Genomic DNA, 13297 nt, shown 5'->3' on the forward strand with positions numbered 1-13297 from the left:
TTTTGTAATGAGTATTGTCATTTTTATATGCGATTTGATCCATGGAACAGCGACATGCACCTAACCGGGGCTACAAAGAATCATAATGTGGTTCTTCTCGTGCAACGTTTAGCAATCAATATACTTTGCACTTTGTTGCATGTTACTTTCCACCCATAACAAAATATAGAACTGATGCATTTAAAAAAGTGAGTTATTGTTTTATATATATATATGTATATTTTATTTTTAACAGTGTACATTGAACGGCCCACTGTGATTATGTTATTAATACAGTCTGAGCCCGTCTCTCTTTTTATACGTTTTATATCACAACAGCGCGCTCGTGTGGAAGCTCTGTGTTCATTCATGCGTTCCTGCCAGTTTATAGATCCATCTTCCGTGTTTTTCAACCATCTTGTTCTTTCCATGTTTATAAACAGAGGCTAGAGATAAAAAAAAAAGACTAAATCTGAGGTGGACGAACCAACTACAGTGACGACACCACATTTTCTTGGGGATTGAGGAGCATTTCACAGGTTTATCCGCGTTATCCAATAAATGCACTAATTTGTATTTTGGTCAGTCACCCAACTTTAAGATAATATTATATTAATATCAATCATAATAATAATAAATACCACATTTTATTTGTATGGCACTTTTCATAATAATCAGACACTTTACATTAAAACCATCAAATATAAAAAAGGAAAACATACAAATACACAATTTTGGTCACGCAATAAAAGCAGGGAATATTTAATAACAACATCGAAAATGTAATCCTGCATGGTATGTTTTCTCTTTCTTTTTACAGCGTGTGAGATTCTCATGTTGTTATATACTATCTCGGAACCATTTGCATTTGCAGATTTTCTCACATCCGTCATCCAGGAAAGACACGAAAGTAGAAACATGTAATTTAGAATGCTACAACGGTGGTTTTATCTACGCGATGTTCTACTGTGCTCGACCTGCAGTTCCCTGGTGTGACGACAATAACTGCAGCCAATCAGCGGAGGTGCCCAGATGTGGCGTTCAGAAAACAACCCTCCGCCCTCATCCATTCACTTTTTTTAAAAGAGTGTTTGTAATTCCGCGCAGCTGCAGTTTGTATATCTTCATCTTTATTGTGCTTTCAAATATTGTTGTTGTTGTTTTTGCCTGTGATTTAAAACGTTTCAGTGTTTAACATACGCTATGCAAACATTATTTCGTCCCAAATATACTATATGGTAGAGCTTTTTATGTTGCATTCCTCTTGAGGAAAATTTTCAATATGATTTTGATTTTTTGCTGTACAAAAGAAACGGAATTAAATGGAACAGCTGGGAAATTATTTCTGATAACTAACGTGGGTGTCGTTTGATTGCCAAGTCTACGCGGAGGTCCTGAACGCAGCACCAGTCCCGTTCCCGCACGGACTCCAGTCCCGTTCTTGCACCGACCAGGACTCCATGTTGTTCCGACAGCCACGGAGCGAACAAGTGCCCCGGCCGAAAACTCTCACGTTGCAACTTTGTGTGTGCAAGAAGTAAAGTGTTTGTGCGCGTGTATATACATGTGTGTGCGCGCGCGCGCGTGTTGACCCTCCGAAAGAAGATGGCAGACTACCGGGAAGACACCGGAGCCCGAGCCCTGCTCGCTTTACAGTCGGCACCATGCAGTCCCGTGCGCGTCGCGGTGACCTCGCACTCGTACCTCCAGTCCTCGCTCGCCCTCCTCGGCCCTCCGATGATGGAAGCCCGCGGCGACGCCGGACTTTTCCCCGTGCGCCTCGCCTGTCCTGCTCCGCAGGCCCTGGCCAGACTCGAGGGCCGGGACTTCGAGTTTGTGATGCGCCAGAGGACGGTCACCGTAGGCCGGAACTCGTCTCACGGCTCCGTGGACATCAACATGGGTCACTCGAGCTTCATTTCCAGGCGACACCTGCAGATCACCTACGACGAGGCGAACGGGTTCTCCCTCCGGTGCTTGGGCAAGAACGGCGTGTTCGTTGACGGGGTGTTCCAGCGGAGAGGGGCGCCCCCGCTGTCGCTACCCAGAGAGTGAGTGCGGTCCGTTAGCATAGCTGCTACTAAGGGCTAATGATGGCAACACGGTGCGCGGCCGTTGCAGGGCTACCCGAACTTTAATGTTCAAAATTAAGCGTCCACCTACTGCTGGACAAACGGCCTCGGAGCCGGTGTTATGACATATATCGTATCCCCCTTTTAAGCCCCCTCACCTCCTCCGTTGGTGGACTTTTAGTGGAGTACAATTATATATATATATATATATATATATATATATATATATATATATTTATATTAAAAATGCGGGCGTTTTGAACACAAAACGGAAGACTTGTTAATAGTTGTGCCAAATGTAGCCCCAGTAGTTTTCCGAATATGTTACGTTCTCCACATTAACTGGCCGACGGGCGACTCATCCTGTCGGGGATACAAAGTTTGTCATGACACCGCTAATGAGAGCAGTTTGATTTGCTTCGGTTTATTTGCACTTTAAGCCCGGTTTGGTCGAGCAAGCTGTTGGCATGCCATGTGTACACATGAGCTGTTACATTATTATTATTATTATTATTATTATTTATATCTGTCCGGGGAACCCCCCCCCCCCCCCCGCCTCCGGGAAACTTTACCCCACTTTGTGAATCAGCGGATCGACCCAGTTAGCCGTTAGCACACGTAGCTTAATTCGGTCTACCGGTAAGAAAAAGCGAGTTAACAAACGTTATAAGATAAGGTTCCTAGGATGTGTTGCACATTGTTGTGTTGTCATACTGTGTTGGCCCGGATTTCCAAAAATATATCCGAACATTTTGTTCCACGCGTAAGTAGTTGGGAACAAATCCCGTCCAACAGTTTGAGGTTGTCGGCTAGTCGGGAAGCCGCTAGCCGACCTGTCGCCGTCACGTTAACCTTTATGTAAACAAACCCACCCCTGACACCTCCCTCCCAGACCATTGTGTTTTTGTTGTGTAATGAATCTTTAAAACGGGTTCTGTGCTTTTTTTTTCTCAAGAAGCATCCGGTCTTTTGATTTTGGCTTTCCTTTTACTGTTTTTGAAGGCTGCATACTGGGCCGTTTAATTCGGTGCCAATCTCAAACAGAAAGCTTTGACTGTGTGTGTGTGTGTGTGTGTGTGTCAATCGATCACGGAAGGGGGTCTTCTGATTGGCTGTCAGGACTGTTTGGGGGTGGGTCTATCGTTGGACAGGAAGTGCTAATGACATCCTCGCTGCAGGAGCACATGGAGTAAACACAAGCCTCAAGGCCATATCCACCACAGCCTGTTCACATGTGCTGCTGTGGTTGTGGGCCCGTCTCGGGAGAACAAAGCTAGCTGCACGACTGTGTTGATCTAAGAGCCCTCTCAAAATGTAGAATGGGGCAATGCATTTGTATTTTTAGTTAGAAGGCTAAATTCATTTCAGATTGGGCTGATGTCTAAATTGGCTGCTCCAGGACATCAACGTTGTTGTTGTTGTTATTCACGTGTAGGTTTTTCCCTATTCTTAGAAGTTACTGTCATAGTACTCCTTCAGGCTAGAGCTGATTTTCTTTCTTTATGGCACTTTCTTGCATTTTAATAACTCCCTTACCCTTTAAGCTTGTAATAGTGAGGCATTCAAACAGTTGTCTATATTCTTTGGGTATGATTGCAAAGAAGCTTAATTGTGCTCCCCTTAATTAGATTTACAATATTAATAAAGCATTAGACAGCAAACTGCCGTGTGTGTGTAAATATATAGTGGCGTAATGGCGCCCTGAGCAGAGAAGGGAGTCTCATTCCCTCTGTGTGTGTGTGTGTGTGTGTGTGTGTGTGTGTGTCCTTTGTGTATGTCGCTGCTCTAGTGCATGTCGGTGACTTTGAATCTTTGTTTACGTCTCCGACGCTAGCTAGCCACGGCCACCGCTCTGCTCTGAGCTCACGCAGTTGTGCTTATATTAGGCGTATTATAGCAATAAGTTTAACCCCCCCGGCCCCCCCTCTTGTTGAAAGCCGTGTGGATACAGTCGCTCAATCACGGAGTTGCACTCGATTCCATAAAGACCTCCTTTTACACAATCGCTATTCAAAATGCCATGTGAGTTCTTTAAACAGTGGCTTTTCTCTTTGCCCCCCCAACCCCTTCCGGGCTGAGACAGCTGTGAGCAAAATGTTCATGGGTCAGCAGCTGCAGTCCCTCAGAAGACAGAAGACAGAGAAGTGGTGGATCTCTCACTGCTTTAGCTGTATGGAACTGCTCACAAATCCTCGGTGGTCTTGTGTTTTTTTGTCTCTTTGCGGCGGGACCTCAGCCTGAGCGCTTCTTCTCCTCCAGAATAAGTAGGGACTCAGTTTACTGCTAAAATGCACAAATTGTGATATCTGGGCAGATGTGATGGTCGCAGTCATACATACTTAGTTTCAGTGAATATGGAACATTGCTGCCTGAACCTACTTGAAAACAATAAAACTACTCCCTTATGTTTTTACTGTTCGGTTCTTCAAAAAATGACTCATCTTTTAGTCTAGGCTTGAACTAACTTGTGCCTGAGTGATCCCTGCTTATATTAAGGCAGTTGTCCAGACCTGTTTAAAGAAGATAAAATGCTGGTTACCGGATGTCGCGTTAAGTCCACACCAGACTAGTTCTTTGTCCACAAAAGGTGTTTCCTGGAAACATTGTTTATATAATAAACAAGGGGAACGCAAGCTTTATGTGACGTATAGCAGATTAGTTATCCACTATGTAGAATTCAAACACAATAACAATGTATTTTCAAGTCCATACTTGACTGTGGAAACAACAATTGTCATTGTACTGTAAATGCTGAGCACATTGAGTCTTAAGACAGTAAATCTTTAAAGTAGAAATCTAAACACATTTTGCCAACTGGGAAAACTCCCGTCTGCCGAGGAAAACCATGTGATCGGATTGAGCGCTGCAGAACCGTCCCTTTCAGATTAGAACAAATTGAAGAGTTAGCTGTGCAGCGTTGTATAGGAGAGAATGCACTAATCCGACGTTGTTTCTGTCCTTTCTCCTGTTTTCTGCCTTCCTGCTCTGCCAGGTGTGTGTTTCGTTTTCCCAGTACGGTAATCAAGATCCAGTTCATGTCCCTCCTGCTGCTGGAGGAGCACCGAGAGAAGGAGATGGCCTCGCTCCCGCCTCGCCCGCTTCTGCCCCACATTTCCCCCCTCAAAATCAGCATTCCCACAATGCAGCAGCACGAAGAGCACATCAGGGCGTTTGGATCGCCGCTGCCCTCGCCCACGGGCACCCTCAGGTAAGGAGAGACGCACTGACCCACGCTGTCACACCGGGTTACCTCGATACATGCGAACAAAGCATATCATCTGTCGGACACACTTCATAAATATAAATGAGATTTGGAAAGAGGAGTCGGTGTGTATTTGACACTTTCTTGTGAATCCCTTTTCAGTGAATTGTTGTGACTGTTTAAGCGGCGTGCAAAGCCTGCAGAGCTATAACGTGTGTTTTGATTGAGTCTCCAGTTAAGTTTAAATAAATATTAGTTTACAATAAGTCAATAATTTGATTAGTCATCATTTAAATAAATGATCAATTGTAGCTTAGTATAAAAAACACTCCACTGTACCTGCTTCCTCATTTTGATGATTTTCTTTTCATTGTATGACAGTTGGTTTCACAAATCATGACATCATCCCGGGAGTTAGGAAATCAGCATGCGATTAAAATACAAAACAACTCAGAACAGATTATGCCGTAGTAAAAATAATCATTTGTTGCAGCAAAAATACAGACAAACCCGTCCTGCTTAGGATCCTGCTATTAACAAACATCGGCATATGCCATTTGTGTACATATTATATATTCCAGCATTATTAAACTCAACTGTGTCGTCTTTATACACTAAGAGTTTCAGGTCAGAGCGGTTTACTTTCTTAATGTACATGTTTTAACACATGAGGCTTTGTTTCCTTTGGTTATTTCTCCACCTACAAAGACCTGCTATATATATATATATATTATTTGTACCAATCACACTCAACATCAGCTCATTTTCACTCATAATCTCCTTTGCAGTCAGTCCTCTGGTTGACTGCCGCAGTGGAAACCTGCTCTGAGTGAGCCCTGATAATCACGGCTCTATAAATGCACACAGCACGTTCTGCTGCTATCGCCCTCTGCTGGGCTTTGGTGGTTACTGCATCACACTCCCCCCTCCTCCACTGATGTCATCGTGTGTGTGTGTGTGTGTGTGTGCGCCTGCCTTATATGGAATGGCTGCAGCTTCGAGGCGTGTGATTGGCTGTCGGGCAGATTGTTTTGCCCGTAGGCCGTTTTCCTGTCCGTTGGCGGCTTCCCTCTCCGAGCCCACCGCCTCAGCCTTTGGCTCCTGTTCCCTCACACGTGGACCGACTCACACGGAGCAAAGACGCTCGCTCTGGCGTCTCTCCGACACTTTCGCTCTGGCCTTTTTCGGGCCGGTTGTTGTGATCCCTTCCTTGTACAGTACGCAAGACTAGTATTGTGTGTAAAAAAAAAAAAAAGTGTGCCTGCGCTTACACACCGTTGGTGGTAAGAGTCACTTTTCCTGTTTGGCAATGGAAATGAGCTTTGTACAATAACATTCTTCTACCAGCATTCACACGTGTACTTCTGGTCCCTGAACACATGCAGAGGGGGAAGAAACGCTGTTTTTAGAAGCGTCAGAGGAAAGCGCAGGCCGACCATTTCTCCCTCATGGAGGCGCACGTGACTTAAGGCTGTAGGTTTACAGGCATAATCACGTTGGGATCCACGCCGGATCAACTGTTTCAATGTGGGCTTCAAACGCCGCAGGCACATTTTTGGTTCGCGGCAAAATGTTTGTCAAAATAACATTTTAAGGGAGCTATTGTGTTGCTGCACATCATTTCTATGGACTAGAAAAGGGGAAAAAAACCATTCCGCCCTTATTTTATTGCTTAAGACGTCTGAGCAACATTAGAAGTTTCTTCGCCTTCATTCATTTTTAAAAAGCTGAGCTTACAAAACGACTTACAGAACACAGCCTGCAGCCTAGTTTCCCCAGCCAAAAAATACAAACATTCTCTCTCTCCGTGTGTGTGTGTGTGTGTTTTACTATCTCTCAAATCAAAGCACATTGACCCTCCCAGAAAGCCGTGTTTACCTTACTAACAGAAGCAGGTGTGTGTTGTATACGTTACCGGGTTTTCCTTGTGTTTTGTCTTAACTGCACCAGATAAAACCTCGTTGATGATTAACACCATGCAGTATTTTGTTCATCGAGGTCTGTTTTGTTGTGTGTTAAGAACGCACCGGATATGAGCGGTAATGATTTTTCCAAATGTACCTCTTGTGTTTGTCTGTTAAATTCGTCACAACCACCTGAACGGATTAATATTCACAATAAGCATTTCTATCCGTCAAATCAAAACAGTTTATTTGTACTTATAAGACAAAAGAATTTTGTTTGCCTATTTATGTTTAAACTCCTGTAAAATAGTGAATACCGATATAAGCACAATGTTTTCTTTCTTTTAATTTGAAATATTGCAGTATTGGCCTAATACACATCTTGATGGAATCAAAGGAACCTCATTTAGACTCGTCACATAATCTCATTAAGTTTTCCTCTTTCAGCGTATTTCTGTTCATAGTCTTTCATCTAAAGGTCTGTCCCCAGTAGGACCCTGTTGACGGACTCTTCCCTCTCTTCTCCAGTGTTCCTAACTCCTGTCCGGCCAGTCCGCGGGGGGCAGGCTCATCGGGGTATCGCTATGGACGCAACGTGACCTCTGACCTCCAGTTAGCAGCTGAATATGCCGCCAAGGCGGTTTCTGAGCAGAGGCGGAGCGTTGTCGAGCAGAGGGGCGGAGGGAGCGAGCAGCGGGGGGAGTCGGCTGGGGGAGACAGCCCCAAGGTGACGACCCAGAAACGTCCTAATAAGTCAACCGCGTTCATCGCTGAAAATACTCGTTTCCCGCTGTGTGGGTGTTGACACTTGTGCCTTGTTCGTCTAGGACGAGTCCAAGCCACCTTATTCCTACGCGCAGCTCATCGTCCAGGCCATCTCTTCTGCCCCGGACAAACAGCTGACCCTCAGCGGCATCTACGCGCACATCACCAAACACTACCCCTACTATCGCACCGCGGACAAGGGCTGGCAGGTGTGTGTCAAGCGATCCAAACCTCGCCGCAGCACGTCGCGGGGTGATAACGAATCTGAAAGCAGCTGTGTAGCAACAGCAGATTTTTAGAACGAAAGAAATAAACCGTGTCCTTAAACATTAGTCCTGTTTGAGGCTGCGAGCCAGCGTGCGTTTGTGCGCACTGTTAGATTATCCCGTGTAAAGAGAGAGGACTCGGCACAAAATGTACTGTGAAGAAGCAAGAAGCCTTAAACAATGTCATGCTTCTTTATGAAATAAATATTAGATAATATTTCTTTGTGACGGCGACAACACTATTCGTTTTCTCCGTAGAACTCGATAAGGCACAACCTGTCTCTCAACCGCTACTTTCTGAAAGTGGCCCGTTCCCAGGACGAGCCCGGCAAGGGGAGCTTCTGGCGGGTGGATTCCGCTTCTGAGAGCAAGTTGGTGGAGCAGGCCTTCAGGAAAAGACGGCAGAGGGGCGTGGCCTGCTTCAGGACGCCGTTCGGACCGCTCTCTTCGAGGTAAGTTGATCCGCATGCAAACACACACGCACACACTGACACACACACACACACACAGACGTCTGTTACACCCACTCAGACACATGCTGGTTTGACCTTTAACCCTTTCTCTCTTCTCGCTGCTTCTGCTCCTGGCTCATTTGATTGGATAGAACAAAGTAAGTCTAATTTCTAGGCTAATTGGGCAGAAGGTCCTGGCAGTCAGGGAGCTTTGTAATGTTCTTAGACGTCTCTTTGTGGATTAATAGCTTTCTTTGGTCTTTGTCCTTTTGCTTCGGTCCCTCTTCCTCCATTTCTTTGTTTTCTTTTTTTCTTTCAGGAGTGCTCCGGCGTCCCCGACCCACCAGGGACTTCTCTCTCCTCCATCAAGCGGGCTGCAGACTCCTGAATGTCTGAGCAGGGAGGGCTCTCCCATCTCCCACGACCACCACGAACAGCTGGTTAACAAACTGGCGTCCGTACCGGAGTACAGGTACTCTCAGAGTGCCCCAGGTAGGCTTTCGCAAAAACACCCACATGCACGTGAGGGCTTCCAGGTCGTCTATGCAGCAGGTGAAACGTCAGTGTGTGTGCGTGTGTCTGCGTAGGCTCTCCGGTCAGCGCTCAGCACGTCATCATGGCAGCGCCCGCGCACCCAGCGGCGCTGCCCTCAGGGCAAGGCAAAGCCCTTGCTTTCCTTCCAGGCGGCGGCCAAGTCCAGCCCATCCACATGCTCCAGAACCCAACTCAGTCCTCCATCACCATGGTGCGGCTGGTGACCAGCGGCCCTCCGGCTTCCAACGCCCCCAATGGCTACAGCGCCCCCCCTGCTGGAGGAACCGAGGGCCACACTGAGCTCAGAGGTACAGCGGCGGGAGTCTCTTTGAGAAGTGCTCGAAGTGCATGTATTATGTGATACATTACCACCCGATGATGATTCAATTCGTTGATCTTTTATAGCTGTTGTGGGGTTGTGTTTTTTTGTCATTTTCTGCAGCATTGTGAAGACATTTCACAAGCATTCAATGTCAACTTTTCAAAGGTTTAGGATCTTTGTGTGTCTGTGTGTGTGCGTGTGTGTGAAATGCATGAATGAGCTCTGGGGGGAACAATAACAAACTACCTGACCGGATGTTTGTCAGTTTATAATTAATATATAATATGTGTATTATAACTAGGGCTGTCAAAGTCAACGCCTTAATCATTGAGAGTATTGTGGCCGAGATTAATGCGCTCAAATATTTTAACGCAGTAAACGCAACTTTGTTTTCTTCGGGTGTGCGTTGACCCCAGACACACACCGCCTGCAGTCAGTAAACGTTATATCGGAGAGACGGAGACGGTAGCTGAAGAGGGAGAGAGCGTTTTGCATTGGAGGATGGAGAGTTGAGAGCACAGCAAACTGCACAAGCACAGCAGGAAGAGTCGCTGGTTCAACATGTGTAATTTAGAAGAAAAACACTAATGATTACTAATCAATTAATTAGTTCATTTAAAAAAAATCTATTGACAGTCCTAATTATAACTATTGATAATAGTTTCAAGCCGGGCTTCCTGAGGTCCGGATCGAGGTCCAGATTCAGATTGAACTATAGATCAGTGTGGACCGGACCACGTGTCACTAATTCTATTGCATAGGGATACATTTACTTGGTTTGGATGTTACTAGCATGATGGAGCATGCCCAAATACCTTCTAACAACAACTCGTCTCCGTTTGTGAATCGACTGCCGTTCTTAAAGTTGGCGCACAGAATAATTCTGTTCCTCTTTACCGGTGAACTTTTGACCGGCGCCTCACTGTCTCATTCCCTTTGTGTCCAGGTTCATGTCCCCAGTCGCTAATGTAGAGTGTGTGTAGTTTGAATCATAACGTTTTATTGTGCTGTATGGACAATAAATGTTGCTGACTCGGACATCGATATTTTAAATGCTAACGGTCACGTTTGGGTCTGCTGATGCTTGGGACCGTAACAACCCTTTTGAATATCTTGTATGACTGTATACCGACTTCAGCAGTGACCTGAATCCAAACCAGGTCAAGTGTCTGCTTTATGACTACGAGCCGTACTCCAAGTTGTGATCTTTAAAAATAACTTTCTGAACCGCGTGTACTCGGCTTACAGCTCACCGCGCAGATGGTACACACTTCAACGTCCGGATGTTTCGTGTTTTTATTGTTTGTTTGTGTTCCCATCAGACGCCCAGCTGACCCGAGAGCGAGTGATCCAGACGGTGGACAGCGCGCTGCACGGCGGTGACGGGCGAAACACGGCCCACGGTTTACATCAACTTCCTGTTCGCACTGTTACTCAGAATGGCAAACAAACCTCTGCTGTTGCCACAGCAACCAGTCTGGCAAACGCTTCTGGTAAGATTTCTCAGCCTCACGCATTGAATACAGACAGATATTTTTTATTGAACAGAGGGGTATTAAAAAGTCATATATAGTATGTTAGACGTATGTCATCAAAAGTCAGTTTATTAAACGCATAATATAGTTATATATGTCATACGAAACCATAGTATCATAGAGGACAAAAAAGTTTGTATAGTTTCTGAAAAGTCCCAAAATTGTTAGTAAACATTGAAGTTGAAAAAAGTCATTAAACGTCATAGTAGGATGTCAAAAAAGACAATATAGTCTGACATAAATGTGTGAAAATGAACAGTATTGCATGTCTAAAAAGTCCTAGGAATAATAATAAATAGGCCTTGTATAGTAGGCCATAAATATACAATTAAAACACAAAAGTCATAGCATTACAGCATGGTCTATATACAAACTAAATAATATACCAAATGTGTTAATGCCATAAAGAAATAGTGTCATGAAAATCCGGTCATTCAGGGACTTATTCTCTCGCATTCCCTCCCCAGGCCTCAGTAGCCCGCTGCAGATCTTGGCTGCGCAGGCTTCCAGCTCCCCTCCAGTGCTGGTGAGCAGACCGCCCAGTGCAGAAACTTTAGCGGAGCCCCTGACCAAGCGGCCGAAGATGGAGGACGAGAGCGGGACTGCCTCCGTTCAGCATCAGGTCACGCCTGCTCAGCAGCCTGTCATCGTTGCCATGACATCACAAACCCACGACCCTCGGAAGTGAGACCCAGGGGCCTCTAACCAGGTACCCAACGGACAGCATCCTCCTGGGCCCCTAACTGCTTCGCCTTTTATACTATTTGATATGACTGCGGCCGCCATGGCCAAAACGATGTACAGGCAGCCTCGATTAATTCGTTAATTTGTAAGGAACACATTTCTTTTGGTCAAAAATAAATACAAACTTTCAGGACTTTTTCAGCTTTACAGTCTTTTTAATGTAATCCATTACTCACTGACAACACAAGTAAGGATATTAAGCTTATAAGCATATTACAATCATTTCAGCACTACCGTTACTATGTGAATATTGGAAATCTTGGATACATGAGATGCATCGGTTACCGTCACTTAGGCCAAAGGACTCCTGAGTCATTGCCTGACTGTAAAAACAGGGAACGTGTGTTCAGAGATTTGAAATGGCCGATCGGAGTAGTTATTGTGTAACTTGAGATAGGACTGCGCTGCGTATACCCAGACCACTGTAGAGGCGCGGGAGACTGTAAAGAATATGATTGTACTCTTCATGAGGCAACTTTTACTCAAAAGGTCTCACTTAAAAAAAGATTTAAAAAAAGGAAAGATATTAATATTAAGACCCTGAATGTGAGGCGTCTAGCATTCTTGCCTTCTCTGCAAAGCACAAATGGGAGGACATCCAGGAATAAGAAATAAGTACTTTGTACGTTTCATTAATTCAGCTCAGTTTGGTTTATCAGGATGAAGCTGCTCAGATTCAAAAGGATCTGAGTGGTTGGACAGCAGAGGGGTAAAAATTAAATTAAAAAAGGCATCTTGAGTTGATTGAAGTGGATCTAATCTAATATAGACAAACTGATTGTTTTAATTTAGTTTTTGTTTCAGTAGTGGTAAAAGGAGAACAGCCTGTGCGTACGGTGTCTTTGTGTTAGCACAGAAAAGCATTATTGTAATAATCCTTAAAGCCTTAAAGATTTCTACTTTTTTTTTTCTTAACCTTTTAAGTTAACACAGCGCTTTAACAGAACATGACGGGCAACACTACAACGGGGACGGTTATGTTGCCTCAGTTTAATCGGGGGGGGGGAGGGACCAACACACGGCCGCAGATGTCGACAGCTCTCGTCTCGATTTCTTTCCGTGCGGTACTTCTGACACATTTTCTACCGGACTCTTTTGCTTTCGCTCTCCCTTAAATACCTTTTCTCCCGATCTACCTCTCCTCAGTGAGCCGTCTCTGCAGAGGCGTCGAGCTTTTAGCGACTCTGCCCCCGATAGACGTTCTTCTGTCCTCGCTCAGGCCTCGTTTTCAGCTCGTTATCAGGCTCAATTTGCGAAAGATTTCAGTGATTGTTGTTGCACATTAGAAAAATAAAAACAAAAAGATGCGTAACGATTGTATGCTGCTCTATCTGCTAAATGACAAAGCTATTTAGGATATTTTTTCTGATTTTTGGAGAAGAGAAATATTTTACTATATGTAAAAACAGCTGTCGTCAATACATTCTGGAAATAGAGAAGTATATGTATTTTTAAATGTTTCTGTGATTTGTTCAAATGTGTAGCACAAATTAAAATTCCTCATTGACTTACGGATTCCGTC

General features: G+C 44.8%; 1 protein-coding gene across 1 annotated transcript; it reads left to right on the forward strand.

The window, feature by feature from the left end:
• The first annotated feature begins 427 nt into the window (after nt 1-427).
• On the forward strand, nt 428-13290 carry foxk1 (forkhead box K1). The gene is made up of 10 exons (XM_040186292.2): nt 428-518; nt 963-2030; nt 5044-5259; nt 7686-7884; nt 7985-8131; nt 8447-8640; nt 8960-9132; nt 9228-9482; nt 10819-10989; nt 11499-13290. Exons 2-10 carry the CDS (start codon nt 1585-1587, stop codon nt 11717-11719), a joined length of 2022 nt encoding a protein of 673 aa, XP_040042226.1. The 5' UTR covers nt 428-518; nt 963-1584; the 3' UTR covers nt 11720-13290.
• Nucleotides 13291-13297: the final 7 nt, after the last annotated feature.

The sequence above is a fragment of the Gasterosteus aculeatus genome, chromosome 9 (genome assembly GCF_964276395.1).
Source record: "Gasterosteus aculeatus chromosome 9, fGasAcu3.hap1.1, whole genome shotgun sequence".
NCBI classification, from domain to species: Eukaryota; Metazoa; Chordata; class Actinopteri; order Perciformes; family Gasterosteidae; genus Gasterosteus; species Gasterosteus aculeatus.

Coding starts and splice junctions, on each gene's coding strand:
- foxk1 (XM_040186292.2), top strand. CDS start 1,585: ATGGCAGACTACCGGGAAGACACCGGAGCCCGAGCCCTGCTCGCTTTA. Junction 5,260..7,685: donor TCGCCCACGGGCACCCTCAG/GTAAGGAGAGAC, acceptor TCTCTTCTCCAG/TGTTCCTAACTCCTGTCCGG. Junction 7,885..7,984: donor CTGGGGGAGACAGCCCCAAG/GTGACGACCCAG, acceptor TTGTTCGTCTAG/GACGAGTCCAAGCCACCTTA.